The 24,724-nt window shown below is 45.1% G+C and overlaps 1 protein-coding gene and 1 pseudogene across 1 annotated transcript; both read right to left on the bottom strand.

The window, feature by feature from the left end:
• Positions 1 to 2,845: 2,845 nt before the first annotated feature.
• Positions 2,846 to 4,333, bottom strand: LOC117195143 (annotated as a pseudogene).
• Positions 4,334 to 20,589: 16,256 nt separating this feature from the next.
• On the bottom strand, positions 20,590 to 22,246 carry LOC117195141 (transient receptor potential cation channel protein painless-like; the record flags this gene model as incomplete). Its single annotated transcript, XM_033399791.1, has 2 exons — positions 20,730 to 22,246; positions 20,590 to 20,662 (listed from the first exon to the last, which is right to left on the bottom strand). Coding segments are annotated over exons 1-2 (1,518 nt in total), but the record flags the coding sequence as incomplete, so codon positions are not given.
• Between the last annotated feature and the right edge of the window lie 2,478 nt (positions 22,247 to 24,724).

The raw sequence follows: 24,724 nt of genomic DNA, 5'->3' as shown, positions 1-24,724 counted from the left end.
CCAAAGAGACCTCTCGAGCAGCAATTCAATGTACAAATGACAGGTTGGCTGTGACACAAAACAGCAGCTTAAGGAAGATGTAAAGCCAAGCAAAAATATACCCCCCCTCCACCACTCCCCTTAACCCTTAACCCTTAACTCCTTAATCCCAGAATGGTAGCCAACATTTCGGCCACACCAAGGAGTATGGTGGCATGGTATTTATCGCAAGTCCTATCCCAAACCAACAAAGCCGATCAACTATTGCAAGTCGCAGCTCTGCCCAGGGAAAGTACGTCACCTGACCTGTGATTCGAAACACAACATCGAAGTGGGCCCTGAACTATCACTTGGAGCCGTTCAGAACTGGCTCTGGAAATCATTCAGTACGAATATCTGGAGAGAGCGGCACAACACAGAGAACGGCAGCAAATATCGAAAGCACAGGGAACATAAAGTAAATAAAAATACAAATACAAAACAAAGCCCATGAACGAATATTTCCTCACAGGTGCTGGACTAAGATGAATCCAACTATTAACAATCCACGTTCCCCATTCGCCCGCTCGCGGTGTATTTTCGGATCCATGGGATCCTTCGTCTTTACCGACCAGCAGCAGCAGCAGCAGCAGCAGCCGGGGCTGCAGGTCCCCCCCCGAAGGTTCCGCCGACAAGAATGGACTCAATGCGATGCCCTTCCTAGGCCAAATCCACACCAGTCCTCTGCTGTCCCGCCCAATGGGTCCAATAGGTCACGCTCACCCCCCCACCTTCCCTCCGATGGGGGATTCAGATGGGTGAGCGGCAGCAGCCCAGACTCCCCTTACCCCCAGGACATAACTTACCCCCGGCTCCCCTGCAGATTCAATGCTGTGCCACAGATGGCTTCGATGGGGTGGTCCCATGTTGAGCCCGTGTTGAGCTCCCTCTGGACAGGCGGCGCTTCTCCGGACAGTCGCGGAGACTACTACGACGACCCCCACGAAGAGTACTCCGACTGCCGCTACGAGGGCGACTACGAGGGCGACTACTCGATGCCCACCGAGGAGGACCAAGAAGGAGGAGTCGTGCTCCTGTCAGAGCCAGACCTGTCAGAGCCAGAGCGAGTTCAGCTCGATAGAGCGCACCGAGGCGGACTCGGAGTGGGAGGAGCTCTCCGACGGCCTTTCCCCAGGGTCTCCCCGCTGGAGTCCCTCGGCGCAGTCGTGCTCTCCACAATGCAGCCGGAGCACCGTCAGCGCATGGTGGCCTTGTACCACCTCGTCTTGGAGACAGGTGTGGTCAAGATGCTGGTGCTGCAGCTGCTGTGCTGCGCGGTGTTCTGGCTGGTCGAAACCGTCGGCTCGAAGCGCCACCGATTGTGGAACAGCAAGTTCAAGCTGCGCACCATCCAGCGCCAGTTGCTGTGGCGCATGGCCAATGCCCGGGGCGACGAGACGCTCGTCTTCTTTGCCGTGCTCATGACCACGCCCTGGCTGTTCTCCCTCAGCCTCCTGGGATTCATCCTGTCCCTGGCGGCGCTCCTGAAGAAGACCGTCGAGCAGCTGGTGTTCCAGATACGCCTGCACCTCGTGCTCTAGGGGCAGCCATCGAACAGAAAGCAGCAAGCAGTATCCAATCACACACTGACAGAAGACACGGCCACACGCCCGACACTCCACCCCTCCCCACAGAGATGTTTGCACTTCCATTTGGGCATCTATTTTCGTTGATGCTGGCATCGCAATACACGGAATCGTCTCTCCGTTTTTGGCCGCAATGAAAATAGATACCGAAATATTCGAAATTCAAAGTCAATTCCCACGAGAGAGAGCGAGACAGGCCTTCTTCTTTTGGTTTACGGCCTTTCTTTCTTCTGCCTTTGGCATCGCCCACTCCACTCTCTTTATTTTTCTTGCATTCAATTGGCAATAATATGAACTCGCCTTCTCTTTCTGCTTAGTAGTATTCCCCTGTCGACAACGCCCTGGCTGTTCTCCCTTGGGAACGCTGCCAGCATATATGTACTATGTGTGTGTGTGCCCAACTAACGCAGACAATTTCGTTCTAGAATGAAATATTAATTCATTGGATACGCACACACATCCCCCTTCATCGCTCTCTGTTTCCCTCGGAGGGTGGCAGGGTACTGGGTGTCTACGCTGCTCGGCGCTGGCCTGTATCTAATCGCGCCTGCCTTGCTGTGTACCCACTGTAGATGCATATGTACATACAGTTGTTAATAAATGTCCGTTGATTGTCGCATCGTTGCTTGGAAGGGGAATCCCCCTAATATTAAAGCTGGGATCCTATGCCAGAGCAGAACGCAATACTTTTCATATCCCACCTTGGGTTTCCTTAACCAATCCCATAACTTTCGACATTGACAATGAGGCTTCATCAGCATTCGTTCGCTCACAGTCATTATCATAGTGATGATGATAATGATAATAATGTGCATGTGTGTGGTGTGTGACTCTCGTTTAGGACCTGAGCTCAAAAGTGCAATGCACGGCAGAAAACTCTACACGAGCTGATTCAAGGGGTAAAGATATGTATCTTTGGCACACCGAAGTGCCGACACTCTTTCAATTCAAGCTTGTTCACAGCCCAGCGATTCGCAAATGCGGCCAATGAGTATGTGTTGTGAGTATATAACAGCCCATCCGATCCGATCAGGCGATTCATCAGTGAAGATTTTCTCTCCCCTCGCTTTTCTGCCTAGTGGGGTCCCAAGTGTGGGAAAAGCCACGAGGGCGTGAAACTCAAGAAAAGCATGAAGAAAATTACGATTGAACCGGTGACTAGCTCATGGTCTTCCTCGAGCGAACCGACTGCCTTTGTTCAACTGGGACGATGAGGTCTGAGCGTGTCCATCTCGGCCAGTGAGAACTTGCTCGTAGCGGGTCAGCAGATTGGTGCGGACAATGGCGCCGTTCAGTTCCGCCTGGGCCTTGATGGCCTGTGGGAAAAGAGAGGGGAGAAAACAGTTGGATAAAGCCGAGGAAGAAAAGGAAATATAAACCCACCTGAGTATCGCTGACAGCCAGACCATTCAGGAGATTGAACAGCGAATTGGTCATGAAGAACACAAAGAGCAGGAAGATCAGGTAAGTGTAGACGCTGTCAAACTTAATGTCACCGGCATCAAATTCTCCCGTGAGCATCACAATCGTCTTGATGAGCGCCTCGATGGGCACGGAGAATGTGTTGAAGTGACCATCATCTTCTCCCTCCTTTGCTGGCTCTGGCGTGCTGTCCTTCGGAGAGGAGGAATCCACCTGGGGCTTGCCAAACAGTATGTAGAAGCACAGACTAAATGTAAGCACAAAGATCGAGTAGAGAGCAAAGCTCTTGACGAAGCTGCTGGAGACGGCGCGCAGCATGAGCATGTGCGTCGAAATTGAGAGTACTGGCAGGGAGCCAACCAGCAGGCAGAACTCCACGGACACCAGCAGAATGGTGAAGACGGCCAGTATGCGCTGCGTCTCCTTGTCGTAGCTGGCTTCCATGCAGGTTAGGATCGACAAGACAATGAGAGCCACCTCCATCAGGTTCGTGATGGACCTGAAGTACAGCAGCGGCGACATGGCAAGCTGTATGACCTCTCGGATCATGAGATACACAATCCCTATCCAAGAGAACAGGCCGAAGAGGGCAGTCAGGCCCGTGTGGTCGCTTTCGTGGAACTTAAGGAGCGTATGCGTGATAATGGAGGCAGTGAAGAGAGAGTAAAGTAGAAAGTTCAGATAGAAGATCACCGAGAGGCGGTGCCACTTGAGGAAGAGGAATCTCGAGATTAGCGGGTGCTGCAGCAGGTAACGCAGCTCCTTGGAATCGGCGATGTATGCGATTGGAGTCATCTCGTCCTCAAATTGGTGAGGATGGCCAATGCTCCGCTTGTCCGACTGCCCGGGCTCTCGCTGGCGTCTCATCAGATTCTTGTAGTTGATGATGATCTCGAAACTCTGGTCACCGGGCTTCTCCCCGTTGGTGGTGATGCAGGAATCGAAGTGCTCCTCCAGCACTTTCGGGTCCATCTCCTGTATGGGAAGATCTCCGAACGCGCTTCTCGCCCCGATGTACGCTCCCTGCCGTAGAAGCTCCTGTGCCACCTTTGTGTTGCGATACTTGACCGCATAGGAGAGTGGCACCAGGCCAGCCTTGTCCGCCTCATGTCCACACGATCGCTCTCGAGCAGCAGCTGGAAGCAGCGCTGGTGGTCACAGAAGTCGTCCAGCGGCTGCTCACCCAGGCGACTGATAACCGCGTTCAGCAGCTTGGAATGCGATGTCAGCCTCAGCTGCGGATGCTTCAACAGCTTCTCTAGCGCCCTGTGGTTGCCCCAGATTACGGCCAACTCCACGGGGCTGATGTCGCTCAATTTTGAAGGATTAATGTTGATGCCCGTCTCGAGGATGGCCTCAAAGGCTCGCTGCTTGCCCCGCTTGATACTCTCCGCCAGCAGGGACTGATACTCCTCCTGGTTGGCATTGCATTGGTTGTCTGCGTTTCCGCTGTCGTTCTGGTGGTACTCCGCGAACTGTTGCTCGAACTGGTTCTCGTCTTCGTCCCGATTAGCGAGGGCTGCGCTCAACTGGCCCTGCGGATCGATGAAACCGCAGTTGTTAGAGCTCATTCTGCTGTCTGCAAAGAGTCAAGTGAGAATGGGGAGGATGAGCTATGTCTATGTGGGATTTCGTTAATCTTATCCAATCCACGCTGCGTATGAGTAACTTCTAATGCCGTTTCTATGAAAATGATGCCAGAACCCGCATTGTTAGAGCTCTGCTCTGGTCAATGGAGGGAGGTCTGACCCAACAGACGGTTTCTGTACAGACCTTGAAATGGCCGAAACAAAAGCATGAGAGTGGACCGACCCCCGCAACAAACGGTATTTGACAACGCTTCATGCTACGATGATTTTCACACAAATGACTGTCTGTCCATGGAGCTGGCCAGCAGCTGGAGGCAGAGCCACAGTGACAGCCACAGTCACAGCCACATCCGCAGCCGAAAGCTACCCCACAGGTTTCTCGAAAAATAAAAACCAAATCTTCGTTTTGGGGGCAATTAAAGAAAGCGTCTTTAAGTAGTTTTTGTGGTACCCGAACTACAGACTTAATTTGCCCTCCCGTGTAGTTATTAAATTATAACAATCCAACTGAAGACAAGGTAAGACAAGGCCTGAGAAGTACTCAATGAGTGGCTTGATTGTTCAAAGTGATCTACAAATTTGAATCAAGTTTGGTGTTCGATCTCGCTCGCCTTTTGGTATATCAAAATTTAACGATCATAAAGAATAATCATAAAATAATGTACACATCAATATCAATTAGCAATCAATTTGTTACGCTTTATGCTTTGAATACTGTTCCGAATGGAGCTTTAGATAAAGCCCTGGGCAGTGCTGAAATCTTGCGATTTATAGGCGGCTCTTTTCGTAAATTTCAAGGCGGCTTCTTCTGTGGGATCTGATCCCTCCAGCCGTCAGCTCAACGTCTTCTCCGCTCTGTTGTGTTCTGTTCTGTTCTGTTCCGTTCTGTCTGCTGTCTGCTTTGATGCTTGAAATGTGTGAGAAATCGGCTAATCACACATGAGACCTGGCTAATTTGAATATTTCCCCACTGATTGTTTATCAATAGCCTACGAATTGGGAATTAGCTCTTCGGCTAATGTTGCTTTAGTATGCAAACAAATTGAGGATTGTAAATGACGCCCCTGTGGTCAAAATTTGTCGTTGATAAGATAAACAGAATCGCACAATCACCTTCCTTGATTGGGCCTTTATTTGATATTTTCTTGTCTCCCATCTTAACCTCTTCCCCATTCTTGTAATTGTTTTTGTTAAAGTTATTTTATTGGTAAGACAGCAGAAGATCAGTATACAGAATTATATGTGCTTCCGAGTAACATACGCAAGAGACAGACGCCGAAAGAAGAATATCGATATGAGAACATCGATATGAGAACATCGATATGCAGCAGGGCACATGCGCAGTGTTGTTAGAGATCAATATCTAATTATCGTGGCGGTCACTTTGAACACTCCTCCTCAACACAACGCATGTTTACAAACTTTAAATATACTTAACTTTTAAACCAAATGCGAATACAAATTTATGGTGCATAACCTTGGCTAAGTTCTTTGTGAGGACATCTGCTATCATCTTATCGGTTGGCAGATACGCAATGTTGACTTCACCTCTCTTGAGAACCGCTCGAATATGATGTATCTTGACGTCAATGTGCTTTGTACGTGCATGAAACATGGGGTTTCTAGCAAGCTGCTGTGCTCCAATGTTGTCATCGTACATCTGAATAGCTGACTCCTTGGACATCAGCTTCAAGTCAATCAGTAGGCTGCGAAAGTATATCGCCTCTTTTGCTGCAGATGATAAGGCTATGTACTCTGCCTCCGTGGAACTAAGGGCAACCGTCGATTGCTTTCTTGACTCCCAAGAAACCGCTCCTCCTGCCAACATGCATACATAGCCAGTGAATGACTTTCGGTTCGTCATATCACTTGCCCAATCTGCATCAACAAAACACTCAATTGCCTTTCCTTGCTTTGTGTAGCATATCTCCCAGTCGATAGTTTTTGCCAAATATCGAAGGATGTGCTTGGCTGCCGCTTCATGCTCGGAATGAGGATCCTTGTTACGTTGTGCTAATTTGTTCACCGAATGCGCAATGTCCGGACGAGTCATAACAGCAAGATAAGATAACTCTCCAATTAGCTTTTGGAACGATGTGATGTCGACCCTGCGGCAGTCCTCTTTGTTGCATGCCACCTGGTAACCAGCTTCAAGAGGCGTGGACGTCTGTCGACAATCTTTCAAATTGTACTGTTCGAGCAACTCTCTAATATACTTCCGTTGGCTGATTGAAATCGCACCCGTACTGCCTTCACGTTTCACCTCAATACCTAAAAAGTATTGCATAGGCCCGATGTCAACCACATCAAATTCTGCTGCGATCTTTATCTTGATATCAGATATATCATCTAGGTCCTTACACGCCAAAATAATGTCATCTACGTAGACAGCTATTAGACACATATTTTTACCTGGCTTACAATACAGACAGGTCTCGTTGACAGTCGGTATAAGACCAATGCGTCTCAGCGTTGCATCCAACGTAGAGTTCCACACTCTTCCTGATTTTTTTAGGCCATATATACTTTTGTGAAGCCTCAAAACGTGATTTGGGTGAACTTCGCTGATGAAGCCCTCAGGTTGTCTCATAAAAACCTCATCTTCCAATTCGCCGTTGAGATACGCCGTGACAACATCCATTTGATGTAGGTGGAGACCATGTTCGACTGCAAGTGCAATTATCAACCTGATAGTTGCGTGGCGTACAACTGGTGCAAATGTTTCCTTGTAGTCGATCCCGTAGCGTTGGCTACAACCTTTCGCCACCAGACGTGATTTGAGCCTGTTCACGCTTCCATCCGGATTGGACTTAACTGCATAAACCCATCTGCATCCAATGGACTTTTTCCCGCTAGGCAATTTAGTAAGCGACCACGTGCCGTTCTTCACGAGAGATTCGTACTCGTCCTTCATTGATGCTTTCCATATCTCGCCTTCAGTACACCGTTCAGCTTGTGCGTAGTTTTGTGGAACTTGTACGTCTGCTGCCAGTATCGCATTGAGCACATGATACTGCTTCCTTGGTGTTCCTGGTTTGCCCGTCCGTACTATGGTTGGGCGTCCTGGTCCTCTTATTGGTTCTGGAATTACAAGAATGTCATTACTAGACCTAATCTCCTCCTGATTTTCTGGCTCATTTTCTGGATCTTTAAATTGCTCGCTATCCATTTCGGGTTCAGAGTCCTGGTTTTGTTGAACCTCAATTGATGCCATGTCATTGGAACATGATGCATCTAGTTTGCCCTCTTCAGGTTCTACAAAAATGACATCCCTACTCTCTACGAGTTTCCTGGTTTCTTTACTGACCAAACGGTATGCTTTGGCCGTATCCGAGTAGCCCACCATTATATACTCTAAGCATTTCTGTGCGAACTTTGATTTCTTTGTTTTATCTAGAGCTATCGCTACTGAGCCAAAAACTCTTAAATGCGATACCACTGGCTTTCTACCTGTCCATATTTAAAAAGGTGTCACCCCGCTCAAGCAGCTGCTTGCCACTCTATTTCGCAAATACGTGGCAGTTCGAATCGCTTCTGCCCAATAGCATTCACTTAACTCAGCATGCAGCAGCATACTTCTTGCCATTTCTACCAATGTTCTGTTGGCCCTTTCTGCAACTCCGTTTTGTTGAGGTGTATATGGCACTGTTAAGTTTCGCTTTATTCCATTTTGGTTTAGGTAATTATCAAAAACGTTTGATATGTATTCTCGGCCATTGTCGCTTCGTAAAACCTTGACTTTTCTCCCAGTTTGGCACTCAACTTGACTTTTAAATTCTTTAAAAGCCTCGAAAACCTGATCTTTGGTTTTTAGGAAACTTACTGATACATATCTTGAACAATCATCAATAAATGTGGCGAAATATCGATTGCCTCCCATTGACTGCTTTTGCATTGGACCGGATACATCAGTATGTATAAAGTCTAGAACGCCCTTTGACCTGTTTGTGCTCGATTGAAATGGTTGCACGCAAATTTTACTTTTTGCGCATGTTGCACACACTTGTTTTGGCTTGTATATGCCCTTGAGACCTATTACCATCTCCTTGTTAACCATTTCTTTTAATGCGTCAAAATGTACATGGCCGAACCTATTGTGCCATTTGAATGCATATGCCTCAACATTGACAATGTTCATACACTTTTCCTGATTGTCCTGAACCATAAACAATCCATTTTCCAGATGTGCCTTTATAACTATTTTTCCGTTTTCAAAAATCATCGCTTGATTTTTCTCATCCACAATTTTTTTTCCATGTTTTAATAGTTTTGTGACTGAAATAAAATTGTACTGCAAATCTGGTACCAAGATAACATTTTCCAGCGTAACGGATCTATCACCGAACTTTACTTGAACAGTTCCATGCCCTTCAGCAATAAGTGATTTACCGCCGGCTAAAAATACTTTTTGATTATCGACACAAAGCGTTCCTTGTCACAACATAGATGCGCCGTTGCGCCACTGTCTATGCACCATGCATTTAACATCTGGTCATTTGGCTTAGCTAAATTTAGGATTGGTACATATTTTTCTGGTGCCACTTTGGCATATTCGGTTACGCAAAGCATTGTACCCAATCTTTCCCCGCTTTTACTGTTTGCGCCCTTGTTTGCTCCTTCCTGCCTGCTTTTAGCACGGCATTCCGATTTAAAATGCCCTTCCTTTCCGCACTTAAAACACTTTTTGCCCTTCTTAAAGTTTTTCTTAAAATTGTTGTTGTCATAACTGACGTGTAGTTCCGCGCTACTTGTAATTTTCTTGCTAATGCTATCTTCCTGCCTATTCGCTTGTTCAGAAATTTTTATTTTTAGCATGCTCAAGCTCGGCAAATCATCTCGCGTCTCAATCGCAACAACAAAACTTTCATACGATTTAGGCAAACCATTTAGCAACACAACTGATAAGATCTTTTCATCAACCTTTATGTTGACCTCTGCTAAAGCCTCGTGTACCACCTTGAATTTCCGCAAATATTCCTGTGCACTTATACCATCCGACATTTTTAACGTCAACAATTGTTTAATTAAAAGCACTACCCTTGCTGGTCCGCTTGGCCTGTGAATTTTATTTAGCTTTTGCCATGCCTGTGACGACGATACACAATTTTTAATATTGTTTAGTTGGGTCGATTTAACACAAAGTAAAATTGACGACAACGCCTTTTGATCCTTTAGTTCAAAAGCTGCACGTTGCTCATTTGTTGCACTTTCACTAAGCTCAATTTTACCACTGACGATTGGCCACAAATCATTTTGTATGAGAGCACTTCTCATCAAAACTTCCCATGTGCTATAATTGTTTTCGTCCAGTTTCTCAATATTGAAATTCATATTTCCACTCATTTTTTATACTTATTGTCCCACAGTGCAAAATTTGTAACTGTCGATCGTCTCATGCACAAAGCAACTACGACGACAATACTGTTGTCCGTGTCTTTCTTTTGTTTTTTTCGTTTTCTTTTAAGTATCCCTCCGAGTTGCTATTTACACACACACACTCGCGATTTTCTATGCCTTGGTATACACACTTTTGGGTATACACACACACTCGCGGTTTTGTGCGGCTTGGCATACGCACTTTTTGGTATACACACTTGAGTCTCCGTTCGCTTTTGTGTTTCTTGATCCGTTGGGACTGCTTTATTTTGGACTTTAAACCACGGCAGCGGTCCGATTCGCTGCAAAATTCTAATAAAAAAAACACAATGCGAATCTCCGTTGAATTTGTTCAACTTGTTCTTTTGCCTTTCTATGTACACACATACACTAATGAGTCTATGCCATTTTTTTAGCACTGCTTTTCACTAAGCACCAAACAATGTTTATTGTTTCTCACTGTTTCTGTTTTATACTGTTTCTGGGTGAATTGGTGTCTGGGCCCATAACCTGTTAAAGTTATTTTATTGGTAAGACAGCAGAAGATCAGTATACAGAATTATATGTGCTTCCGAGTAACATACGCAAGAGACAGACGCCGAAAGAAGAATATCGATATGAGAACATCGATATGCAGCAGGGCACATGCGCAGTGTTGTTAGAGATCAATATCTAATTATCGTGGCGGTCACTTTGAACAGTTTTTCCCGCTGAGTACGAGTATTTGCCCAAGCAATTGACAAACAACTTCATTGTTTGTCCAAGCTGAAGCTCGACCCAAAGTCTTACTAAGACATCGGTTGACAGAATGGCGTAATATCACAATAATTAACAGAAAACTTAACAGCAAACGATTTCAAAAGTGAGCAACTCCTCTCTCAGTCGCATCTGACCCTAGCAATTAAGAGCACTACTTTCAGAAATATTGATGTAGTCAAGGTAATCTATACTTATTGCGAAAAGCTTCGGAAAACACAAATTGCCCTTAAACTCTTAAACATTTGCTTCATCTACGGAAACCAGTCGAAATCACAGAGTATATGGAGTCTGGAGTGGAATTTTATTCCCCCTTCTCTTGGAGCTCACATATGTATATACTATAACACTGGTAAAAAAAAAGTACTCGTATCACTCTGGAATTTGAGAATAAAGTGTGTCACAAAGGAAAGGGAGTCCAACGACATTATTACTAGTTTTAAAAGAAAAATAATAATGAGATTATCTTCATTCGCGATTTGAAAACTGTTTCGACTTCTCATTTTTTCTTTGAGTGAATTTATATTTATAAGCCTTTCAGCCCTGTTCTTCTTTCTGTCTGTGGGAACATCTGGAATTTGGAGACTGAGAGAGCTGGAGCCTAGGAAATTGCCCAACAAAATTGGCTCTGAGTTGCACACCGAATCCTCTACTAAAGTTCTTTGTGTTGGTGCAGCTGCAAAAGTGAAATCAGCAAATGACAACACTTTGGAAAGAGTAAGTAGAAGGGGGACAGACGTGATTAATGTAAAGTTTTTAACGCGATAAACTGAATATGTATATGTCCAGCTGCACAGGATCAGCCGCGTTTCTCCGATCGTCTGTCAATAATTTATACTATATACGTACTGTCTTACACTGCTATAACATTCTCACATGATATTTAACCATACCCTTCCCGAATACGTGATGTGATCAGATCGAGATACCCTCTAGCTGCGTGGGAGGAGGAGAGCAGAGTAAACACTAAACTAAATTGCTTGTCCATAAAGTCTGTTTTTTGGCAAACTGTGCTTGGATTGTTTATCCAATTTATGGCATTATTATACCCGATACTCAAAATGAGTATTGGGGTATATTAGATTTTTGGTAAAAGTGGATGTGTGTAACGTCCAGAAGGAATCGTTTCAGACCCCATAAAGTATATATATTCTTGATCAGCATCAATAGCCGAGTCGATTGAGCCATGTCTGTCTGTCCGTCCGTCCGTCTGTCCGTCTGTCCGTCCCCTTCAGCGCCTAGTGCTCAAAGACTATAAGAGCTATAGCAACGATGTTTTGGATCCAGACTTCTGTGATAAGTCACTGCTACAAGAAAATTTCAAAACTTTTCCCCGCCCACTTCCGCTCCCACAAAGGGCGAAAATCTGTGGGATCCACAATTTCGACGATACGATAAAACCAAAAACGCAGAATCGTAGAAGATGACTATATCTTCTAGAGTGCAAAATCTGAACCAGATCGTATAATCAGAATCAAGAAAACAATTTCATTCTTTCTCGCTCTGTCTCTCTCTACCACACAGGTTTCATGGTCGGTTTTGCCAATTGCCAAATATGAGTTCAAGCATCTCAGAACCCAAAAGAGCTAGAGCAAACAAATTTGGTATCCACACTCCTGTGATATCGGACCTTGACCGTTTTGTGTCAAAATTTCGCCACACCCCCTTCCGCCCCCACAAAGAACGAAAATCTGTTGCAGACCAGATCTGCAGTAGGATCGGTCCTTGTTTGTGAGTTAATCATTTTTAGTTTTTCAAAATCTAAAGTTAGTTGATCCACCTTAAATTTTTCTTATATGTTTGTTTTTATAATCTAATATAACCTAATTGAACTTGTATATTTATTAATACAACTTTTGCTCACGAACTATCCGGTAGTGGTCGTCCTTCTTAGTTTGGCTGACAGATCTTCGAACGGGTCTTCCTTCTTGATTTGGCTGACAGGTCTTCGAACGGGTCTTCCTTCTTAAATTTCTTTGTTTAACTGGGTCTTCTGGGGGTCTTCCTTCTTTAGTTTAGCTGATAGTTTCACTTTCTTTGTGTTTTGGTTTGGTTGGTTTTGTTTAAAAATTTTGTTTTTTTTTGTTTTTTTGTATTTTTGAATTGTCTTGATTAGCTTTTGTATTTATTTGTATTTTGTATTGTATTTGTATTTGTATTTGTATTGTATATTGTATTTATTTTTGCACACCCTAAGCTCCGGTTTGTTTCCTTTTTATCTCACTTTTTCTTATCTTATATCTCACAGTCACTCCGCGTTTTTATATCTAAAGGATTTATTCCATTTATTAATTGTCCTTCGGGTTTCGGCACGACGCAACACTTTTATTATTCGGTGCTTTTTATACAACATCGCCCCACGTTGGGCGCCAATTAAATAACTGCGGTAGCGGATTGTGTTTTTAAAAAGTTTTTATTTTACTTCTAACTTCACTGATATAGATTTAAGTAGAGGGTCACAAAGGATTCCGGGCAAAGGGTTTGCGCGATCTTAATTTTAAGCTCGACTTTGCGGTGTCGCTTCTGGATCAAGACTGACTTGAACTTTCTGATCTTTGCATCGTTGATCCCTTTCGGGAATAGTTTTTCTATAAAAATTTCAATTGATTTCGCCATCCCGAGTATTGGATTTCGTCATCCAAAGAGAGAACTGTAAAATGCCTAAAGTGCAGGATCTGCAGAAAGCCGGGAGTGAGATTGTTTATGAGAAGCCGGGTGTGGGCAAACATTGGTTTTCCATTTAGGCGAGTGTCAAAGATTGGGATTGCGGCGAGAGCCCTTGAGATTGTACATCTTAGAAATCAATTAGGCGGAGGCCCAAGATTGAAATTGTTTTCGTTTTGGAAAGCCAAAGATTGTTTACAACTCGTATAAGAGCTCAATAGAATTGGGTACGTTAATGGGTACGCTGAAAATATTCTACATTCTACAGCTAAAAATCTTGTACAGGCTTCTACAGCTGAAAATCTTGTACAGGCTGAAATATTCTACATTCTACAGCTGAAAATCTTGTACAGGCTGAAAATATGCTACATTCTACAGCTGAAAATCTTGTACAGGCTTCTACAGCTGAAAATCTTGTACAGGCTGAAATATTCTACATTCTACAGCTGAAAATCTTGTACAGGCTGAAAATATTCTACATTCTACAGCTGAAAATACATTAATGATGTATAGTACATGTATAATACATACTACATAAAATAAATAAAATAAAAAACAAATTATTATTATTGTTATTATTATTAAAATTAATATAATTATACTACATACTACAAAATATTTGCTAACGTCTTATTTAATAATTTAATTTTTTGGTACATTATTTGGAGAGCCATGAACACTACAGTTGTAGCATAATATACTGGGTTTCTGTTGAAATCTTCTTTAAACGATACTTTCATTATATTTATAAAAATTGTTGATAAATGCTTGCCACGTTCCTCGAAGGTATTGCTGTTCATGTTGTTAAAACATATTGGTTCGTTTCTAAATTCGAAATGTTTTTCAACAGCGCGTAATAAGTTCATTATTTCATTTTTAATGATTTCTTTAACTTTATCAGACATTAGGTAGTCGGGCAAGTTGTCTACCGACTTCGTAGCCTCAAAGATACTCTTGTAATTTTCTTTCCTGTATTCCTTGACATACATAGTTGACAACAACACATCCTCATGTATATCATTTTTTAGGATAACCTCTTTGAGGTGGGGCAGATCCCACAATATGGGGGATCCCACTTTTGCACGGCATGAAATTTGCCAAGCAGTGGTCGGATCCAACTGCCAACAGTTGACTTGACAAGCCCCCACTCTCAACCTCCCTCAATACTAAATCGAGTCCTTCCTTGACCGCATTCCTGCCTAGTGCAGATGTTTTGGAAACGGGACAAATGTGGAAATAAAAATAATGAATTTCATTCCCGTTAATTGGGATTGCAGCGACTGCAAGAATTTTCCATTTATGTACCGGTCCTTTTTTTGCATATTGGTACCACGGCATGTGATACTCATCCATGTAAATGGAAAATTCTGAGTCGCTTAGTTTCTGTAAATTTACAGTCATGTTAATGCGTCCATTCATTATGTTTCCTTGCATTTTCAGTTCTTCCAATGCGTCCGGTACCAGATTTTCGGGGGCCTGTACCTTTGTGCAATTCATTGCTCGCTTGAAGGCGACCAATATCGTTGACCAGATCATCGTTACCGACGATACCTGGAGGAAGAAAAGTCTGATTCACCTGCTCCAATGTAATTGCCACAATCTACTCACCTTCAGTGTCGTCGTCGTCCACATCCATAGGCAATGTACTAATGTACTAAGCCGGTCCAGCGGTCCACACGGCAGATGTTCCTCTGCCTCTTTGTCCTGATAAGGCTCGAACAGATTGAGTTCATTTATGTCCTCATCGAAACACGACAATTGCGACGGCTCCAACAGATTGAGTTCATTTATGTCCTCATCGAAACACGACAATTGCGACGGCTCGAACATATCTTCCTCTATGTCCTGATACGGCTCGAACAGATTGAGTTCCTTTATGTCCTCATCGAAACACAATTTATGCATTTCTGAATCTATCTTTTTATCCATCTTGGCGCGGTTCTTGGGTTACTCTTATTAACTTATTTCCCTCTTTTCTCTATTTTTGTCGATCGTCGAATAACTCGCCTCAGACTTATCGCAGTATAATATCGCATAAAACCTATCGCAGTATCATATCGCAGTATAATATCGCATAAAACTAATTGCAGTATAATATCTCGATCGGTTAGGGTTAATATATGTTGCCTTACAATTATTTTATTTTTTTATTTTTATACATGTTGAAATCAGGAAACTCGACGCGGAATTATGTGATATTTATCGGTCCGTATCGTATAGCAACAAAATATCTGTAAACGTTCTTCCTTCTTGATCGTCGTATTCGAATAAATGTGTGTTGGCATATAGAGTACATTGGTATTTCTTATAATACTATCGATGAGTAAATACCAAAACCATACATGCCCCGTTATTTAAAACATAAATAAAGAACACAAAATAAGACAAAGATGTACATTAATTTGGGAGGTGTAAGAATTGACGGGGTGGACAGTGCCCTTGTTAATGTATTATGCGGGATATACTGGGACCATCTGCAAGGCCGGAAAGTGCAAAGCCCGAAAGCACAGGAAATTGACAACATGACGTTGTCGTTCGGTGGAGCCCAAGTTTGCGACATAAGTGCAGCAGGAGTGATTAATTTGTACTTTTTTTTTCTGGACCATCAACGTAAGGGTAAGTAAATTAGTTACATTTATATTATATTCTTCTAATAATGTATTCCATTCAGCGGGGACGACGCACGCGAAGTATGCTGAGCCTGTTACTCCGGTGCAGAATATTTCTGTTCTGATGATATCTCAGGATATTGAGGATATTGACAACAATATGAACGGTGATACGGAGGAGTCGGCCACAACTCAGGATATTGAGGATATTGACAATATGCACGGTGATACGGAGGAGTCGGCCACAACTCAGGATATTGAGGATATTGACAACAATATGAACGGTCATACGGAGGAGTCGGTCACAACTCACGATATTGAGGATATTGACAATATGCACGGTGATACGGAGGAGTCGGCCACAACTCACGATATTGAGGAGAATATTGAAAACAGTTCTGACAATATTCAGAATATTTCTGATTATACAGTCAATGATATGGAGTGTACTATTTCTGATGAAATATATGATTCGTCTGAGCCAGTGCACCACGTGGAGGAGAAGCAGGAGCAGGAGGTTCGGGAGGATCTGGACTAAGTAAAATTTAAAAAAAATACATATAATAACTTCTTAATTCTCCAGACATGTTTACTGAAGACATTCTTAGTACTGAAAGTGGAAAGGACAATTTGAAAACACCGATTTCCCCTAAGGCTTCGCCCCCGTGCATGGCAGCAAGTGAAAACTATGCGGCAAAATGATTGGAAGGTTGAGCACCTTGGGAAACCACGTAATGAACCAACATTACACAGCAATAAGAGGTATGGTTTCAAGGAATTCGAAGGCAATGCAAAATTGCTGCCGTTTTTAAGGAAAAAAAAAAGTGACCATGTTAAGACTATCAGAGGAAACTGGGGTGCCGGCCGAGTATTTGAGGGCGATAGTCATGTGCAGCGATGACTATAAAAAAATTGGGTGCAGCTTGTGGGCCGCCAAGACGGATGCAGAGAAGCTGAAGGACATCAACCAATAACTGTTTCGTTTTTTAATTTTAATATTTGATTTGGCTTGAGTAGACTGATCCAGAGAAGCTGAAGGACATCAACCAATAACTGTTTCGTTTTTTAATTTTAATATTTGATTTGAGTAGAAAAACTCGCCGGTTATTCGTGAATGTAACGACTGAAAATAAACTTATTGACCAAAAAGGGAGGAGTATTTATATTGTGTGGGCGCCTTTGGGCCAAGAAATCATCAAAGTTATTCACGTCGCACAGTTTGGGACAAAACTGGACTGGAGTGGAGTCGACTGGAGGGACTGCAATGACACTTGCCGGCTGGCGGCCTCTTGGAAATTTTCAGCCTCGTTAAGCTTCTGGTCAACCGCCTGGCTGGTCTGCTTGAGCGCTCCATCGAATGGATTAACCTTCGCTCTGGATATACTGGATGCCCTTTTGGATTACAGGACTACCCTCTTTAGCGCCTTTGAATGGATAATTAAAGGGCATGTCCTACATGGATTACAGCCGTATAGCGCATCATAAAAGGTAAGAAATCAAGCCACAAATTGAATGCCGAACACAGCAAATGCTTAACCCATGACACCACCAAAAGGGGGAGAGGGAGTAGAGGGGGATGAGTGCCCCCTATTAATCCTAAGTGCTTCCTGTGATTTTATGTAAATTTGTACACGGGGAACAGAGGACTCCAAAGAGACCTCTCGAGCAGCAATTCAATGTACAAATGACAGGTTGGCTGTGACACAAAACAGCAGCTTAAGGAAGATGTAAAGCCAAGCAAAAATATACCCCCCCCCTCCACCACTCCCCTTAACCCTTAACCCTTAACTCCTTAATCCCAGAATGGTAGCCAACATTTCGGCCACACCAAGGAGTATGGTGGCATGGTATTTATCGCAAGTCCTATCCCAAACCAACAAAGCCGATCAACTATTGCAAGTCGCAGCTCTGCCCAGGGAAAGTACGTCACCTGACCTGTGATTCGAAACACAACATCGAAGTGGGCCCTGAACTATCACTTGGAGCCGTTCAGAACTGGCTCTGGAAATCATTCAGTACGAATATCTGGAGAGAGCGGCACAACACAGAGAACGGCAGCAAATATCGAAAGCACAGGGAACATAAAGTAAATAAAAATACAAATACAAAACAAAGCCCATGAACGAATATTTCCTCACAGGTGCTGGAATAAGATGAATCCAACTATTAACAATCCACGTTCCCCATTCACCCGCTCGCGGGGTATTTTCGGATCCATGGGATCCTTCGTCTTTACCGACCAGCAGCAGCAGCAGCAGCCGGGGCTGCAGGTCCCCCCCGAAGGTTCCGCCGACAAGAATGGACTCAATGCGATGCCCTTCCTAGGCCAAATCCACACCAGTCCTCTGCTGTCCCGCCCAATGGGTCCAATAGGTCACGCTCACCCCCCCACCTTCCCTCCGATGGGGGATTCAGATGGGTGAGCGGCAGCAGCCCAGACTCCCCTTCCCCCCAGGACATAACTTACCCCCGGCTCCCCTGCAGATTCAATGCTGTGCCACAGATGGCTTCGATGGGACCACCGCCCGTGTTGAGCTCCCTCTGGACAGGCGGCGCTTCTCCGGACAGCCGCGGAGACTACTACGACGACCCCCACGAAGAGTACTCCGACTGCCGCTACGAGGGCGACTACGAGGGCGACTACTCGATGCCCACCGAGGAGGACCAAGAAGGAGGAGTCGTGCTCCTGTCAGAGCCAGACCTGTCAGAGCCAGAGCGAGTTCAGCTCGATAGAGCGCACCGAGGCGGACTCGGAGTGGGAGGAGCTCTCCGACGGCCTTTCCCCCAGGGTCTCCCCGCTGGAGTCCCTCGGCGCAGTCGTGCTCTCCACAATGCAGCCGGAGCACCGTCAGCGCATGGTGGCCTTGTAGCACCTCGTCTTGGAGACCGCTGTGGTCAAGGTCGTGCTGCTGGTGCTGCAACTGCTGTGCTGCGCGGTGTTCTGGCTGGTCGAGAAGACCGTGGGCTTCAACGAAACCGTCGGCTCGAAGCGCCACCGATTGGGGAACAGCAAGTTCAAGCTGCGCACCATCCAGCGCCAGTTGCTTTGGCGCATGGCCAATGCCCGGGGCGACGAGACGCTCGTCTTCTTTGCCGTGCTCATGACCACGCCCTGGCTGTTCTCCCTCAGCCTCCTGGGATTCGTCCTGTCCCTGGCGGCGCTCCTGAAGAAGACCGTCGAGCAGCTGGTGTTCCAGATACGCCTGCACCTCGTGCTCTAGGGGCAGCCATCGAGCAGAAAGCAGCAAGCAGTATCCAATCACATACTGACAGAAGACACACGGCCACACGCCCGACACTCCACCCCTCCCCTCAGAGATGTTTGCACTTCCATTTGGGCATCTATTTTCGTTGATGCTGGCATCGCAATACACGGAATCGTCTCTCCGTTTTTGGCCGCAATGAAAATAGATACCGAAATATTCGAAATTCAAAGTCAATTCCCACGAGAGAGAGCGAGACAGGCCTTTTGGTTTACGGCCTTTCTTTCTTCTGCCTTTGGCATCGCCCACTCCACTCTCTTTATTTTTCTTGCATTAAATTGGCAATAATATGAACTCGCCTTCTCTTTCTGCTTAGTAGTATTCCCCTGTCGCCGATAGCCCGCATCCTCTGCGTTCCAGAATCTGCGGAAGTTTACAGCGGGGGCTACTGGCGTGCATCAGCCGTCGAGTAGATTGAATGGGAACGCTGCCAGCATATATGTACTATGTGTGTGTGTGCCCAACTAACGCAGACAATTGCGTTCTAGAATGAAATATTAATTCATTGGATACGCACACACAGATCCCCCTTCATCGCTCTCTGTTTCCCTCGGAGGGTGGCAGGGTACTGGGTGTCTACGCTGCTCGGCGCTGGCCTGTATCTAATCGCGCCTGCCTTGCTGTGTACCCACTGTAGATGCATATGTACATACAGTTGTTAATCAATGTCCGTTGATTGTCGCATCGTTTCTTGGAAGGGGAATCCCCCTAATATTAAAGCTGGGATCCTATGCCAGAGCAGAGCGCAATACTTTTCATATCCCACCTTGGGTTTCCTTAACCAATCCCATAACTTTCGACATTGACAATGGGGCTTCATCAGCATTCGTTCGCTCACAGTCATTATCATAATGATGATGATAATGATAATAATGTGCATGTGTGTGGTGTGTGACTCTCGTTTAGGACCTGAGCTCAAAAGTGCAATGCACGGCAGAAAAATCAAGACGAGCTGATTCAAGGGGTAAAGATATGTATCTTTGGCACACCGAAGTGCCGACACTCTTTCAATTCAAGCTTGTTCACAGCCCAGCGATTCGCAAATGCGGCCAATGAGTATGTGTTGTGAGTATATAACAGCCCATCCGATCCGATCAGGCGATTCATCAGTGAAGATTTTCTCTCCTTTCGCTTTTCTGCCTAGTGGGGTCCCAAGTGTGGGAAAAGCCACGAGGGCGTGAAACTCAAGAAAAGCATGAAGAAAATTACGATTGAACCGGTGACTAGCTCATGGTCTTCCTCGATCGAACCGACTGCCTTTGTTCAACTGGGACGATGAGGTCTGAGCGTGTCCATCTCGGCCAGTGAGAACTTGCTCGTAGCGGGTCAGCAGATTGGTGCGGACAATGGCGCCGTTCAGTTCCGCCTGGGCCTTGATGGCCTGTGGGAAAAGAGAGGGGAGAAAACAGTTGGATAAAGCCGAAGAAGAAAAGGAAATATAAGCCCATCTGAGTATCGCTGACAGCCAGACCATTCAGGAGATTGAACAGCACAATGGTCATGAAGAACACAAAGAGCAGGAAGATCAGGTAAGTGTAGACGCTGTCAAAATTTATGTCACCGGCATCAAATTCTCCCGTGAGCATCACAATCGTCTTGATGAGCGCCTCGATGGGCACGGAGAATGTGTTGAAGTGACCATCATCTTCTCCCTCCTTTGCTGGCTCTGGCGTGCTGTCCTTCGGAGAGGAGGAATCCACCTGGGGCTTGCCAAACAGTATGTAGAAGCACAGACTAAACGTAAGCACAAAGATCGAGTAGAGAGCAAAGCTCTTGATGAAGCTGCTGGAGACGGCGCGCAGCATGAGCATGTGCGTCGAAATTGAGAGTACTGGCAGGGATCCAACCAGCAGGCAGAACTCCACGGACACCAGCAGAATGGTGAAGACGGCCAGTATGCGCTGCGGCTCCTTGTCGTAGCTGGCTTCCATGCAGGTTAGGATCGACAAGACAATGAGAGCCACCTCCATCAGGTTCGTGATGGACCTGAAGTACAGCAGCGGCGACATGGCAAGCTGTATGACCTCTCGGATCATGAGATACACAATCCCTATCCAAGAGAACAGGCCGAAGAGGGCAGTCAGGCCCGTGTGGTCGCTTTCGTGGAACTTAAGGAGCGTATGCGTGATAATGGAGGCAGTGAAGAGAGAGTAAAGTAGAAAGTTCAGATAGAAGATCACCGAGAGGCGGTGCCACTTGAGGAAGAGGAAACTCGAGATTAGCGGGTGCTGCAGCAGGTAACGCAGCTCCTTGGAATCGGCGATGTATGCGATTGGAGTCACCTCGTCCTCCAATTGGTGAGGATGGCCAATGCTCCGCTTGTCCGACTGCCCGGGCTCTCGCTGGCGTCTCATCAGATTCTTGTAGTTGATGATGATCTCGAAACTCTGGTCACCGGGCTTCTCCCCGTTGGTGGTGATGCAGGAATCGAAGTTCTCCTCCAGCACTTTCGGGTCCATCTCCTGTATGGGAAGATCTCCGAACGCGCTTCTCGCCCCGATGTACGCTCCCTGCCGTAGAAGCTCCTGTGCCACCTTTGTGTTGCGATACTTGACCGCATAGGAGAGTGGCACCAGGCCAGCCTTGTCCGCCTCATTGATGTCCACACGATCGCTCTCGAGCAGCAGCTGGAAGCAGCGCTGGTGGTCACAGAAGTCGTCCAGCGGCTGCCCACCCAGGCGACTGATAACCGCGTTCAGCAGCTTGGAATGCGATGTCAGCCTCAGCTGCGGATGCTTCAACAGCTTCTCTAGCGCCCTGTGGTTGCCCCAGATTATGGCCAACTCCACGGGGCTGATGTCGCTCAATTTTGAAGGATTAATGTTGATGCCCGTCGCGAGGATGGCCTCAAAGGCTCGCTGCTTGCCCCGCTTGATACTCTGCGCCAGCATGGACTGATACTCCTCCTGGTTGGCATTGCATTGGTTGTCTGCGTTTCCGCTGACGTTCTGGTGGTACTCCGCGAACTGTTGCTCGAACTGGTTCTCGTCTCCGTCCCGATTAGCGAGGGCTGCGCTCAACTGGCCCTGCGGATCGATGAAACCGCAGTTGTTAGAGCTCATTCTGCTGTCTGCAAAGAGTCAAGTGAGAATGGGGAGGATGAGCTATGTCTATGTGGGCTTTCGTTAATCTTATGCCAGAACCCGCATTGTTAGAGCTCTGCTCTGGTCAATGGAGGGAGGTCTGACCCAACAGACGGTTTCTGTACAGACCTTGAAATGGCCGAAACAAAAGCATGAGAGTGGACCGACCCCCGCAACAAACGGTATTTGACAACGCTTCATGCTACGATGATTTTCACACAAATGACTGTCTGTCCATGGAGCTGGCCAGCAGCTGGAGGCAGAGCCACAGTGAGAGCCACAGTCACAGCCACATCCGCAGCCGAAAGCTAACCCCACAGGTTTCTCGAAAAATAAAAACCAAATCTTCGTTTTGGGTGCAATTAAAGAAAGCGTCTTTAAGTGGTTTTTGTGGTACCCGAACTACAGACTTAATTTGCCCTCCCGTGTAGTTATTAAATTATAACAATCCAACTGAAGACAAGGTAAGACAAGGCCTGAGAAGTACTCAGGGAGGATCAAAGTGATCTACAAATTTGAATCAAGTTTGGTGTTCGATCTCGCTCGCCTTTTGGTATATCAAAATTTAACGATCATAAAGAATAATCATAAAATAATCGACACATCAATATCAATTAGCAATCAATTGGTTACGCTTTATGCTTTGAATACTGTTCCGAATGGAGCTTTAGATAAAGCCCTGGGCAGTGCTGAAATCTTGCGATTTATATGCGGCTCTTTTCGTAAATTTCAAGGCGGCTTCTTCTGTGGGATCTGATCCCTCCAGCCGTCAGCTCAACGTCTTCTCCGCTCGGTTGTGTTCTGTTCTGTTCTGTTCCGTTCTGTCTGCTGTCTGCTTTGATGCTTGAAATGTGTGAGGAATCGGCTAATCACACATGAGACCTGGCTAATTTGAATATTCCCCCACTGATTGTTTATCAATAGCCTACGAATTGGGAATCAGGAAACATCGTCTTCTCTTTTGTAGGTAGCTCTTCGGCTAATTTTGCTTTAGTATGCAAACAAATTGAGGATTATAAATGACGCCCCTGGGGTCAAAATTTGTCGTTGATAAGATAAACAGAATCGCACAATCACATTCCTTAATTGGCCCTTTATTTGATATTTTCTTGTCTACCATCTTAACCTCTTCCCCATTCTGGTATTTGTTTTTCCACCTGAGTACGAGTATTTGCCCAAGCAATTGACAAACAACTTCATTGTTTGTCCAAGCTGAAGCTCGACCCAAAGTCTTACTAAGACATCGGTTGACAGAATGGCGTAATATCACAATAATTAACAGAAAACTTAACAGCAAACGATTTCAAAAGTGAGCAACTCCTCTCTCAGTCGCATCTGACCCTAGCAATTAAGAGCACTACTTTCAGAAATATTGATGTAGTCAAGGTAATCTATACTTATTGCGAAAAGCTTCGGAAAACACAAATTGCCCTTAAACTCTAAAACATTTGCTTCATCTACGGAAACCAGTCGAAATCACAGAGTATATGGAGTCTGGAGTGGAATTTTATTCCCCCTTCTCTTGCAGCTCACATATGTTTATACTATAACACTGGTAAAAAAAAAGTACTCGTATCACTCTTGAATTTGAGAATAAATTGTGTCACAAAGGAAAGGGAGTCCAACGACATTATTACTAGTTTTAAAAGAAAAATAATAATGAGATTATCTTCATTCGCGATTCGAAAACTGTTTCGACTTCTCATTTTTTCTTTGAGTGAATTTATATTTATAAACCTTTCAGCCCTGTTCTTCTTTCTGTCTGTGGGAACATCTGGAATTTGGAGACTGAGAGAGCTGGAGCCTAGGAAATTGCCCAACAAAATTGGCTCTGAGTTGCACACCGAATCCTCTACTAAAGTTCTTTGTGTTGGTGCAGCTGCAAAAGTGAAATCAGCAAATGACAACACTTCGGAAAGAGTAAGTAGAAGGGGGACAGACGTGATTAATGTAAAGTTTTTAACGCGATAAACTGAATATGTATATGTCCAGCTGCACAGGATCAGCCGCGTTCCTCCGATCGTCTGTCAATAATTTATACTATATACGTACTGTCTTACACTGCTATAACATTCTCACATGATATTTTACCATACCCTTCCCGAATACGTGATGTGATCAGATCGAGAAACCTTCTAGCTGCGTGGGAGGAGGAGAGCAGAGTAAACACTAAACTAAATTGCTTGTCCATAAAGTCTGTTTTTTGGCAAACTGTGCTTGGATTGTTTATCCAATTTATGGCATTATTATACCCGATACTCAAAATGAGTATTGGGGTATATTAGATTTTTGGTAAAAGTGGATGTGTGTAACGTCCAGAAGGAATCGTTTCAGACCCCATAAAGTATATATATTCTT

The sequence above is a fragment of the Drosophila miranda genome (assembly GCF_003369915.1).
Source record: "Drosophila miranda strain MSH22 chromosome Y unlocalized genomic scaffold, D.miranda_PacBio2.1 Contig_Y6_pilon, whole genome shotgun sequence".
NCBI classification, from domain to species: Eukaryota; Metazoa; Arthropoda; class Insecta; order Diptera; family Drosophilidae; genus Drosophila; species Drosophila miranda.
This window is presented reverse-complemented; position numbering and strand designations above follow the sequence as displayed.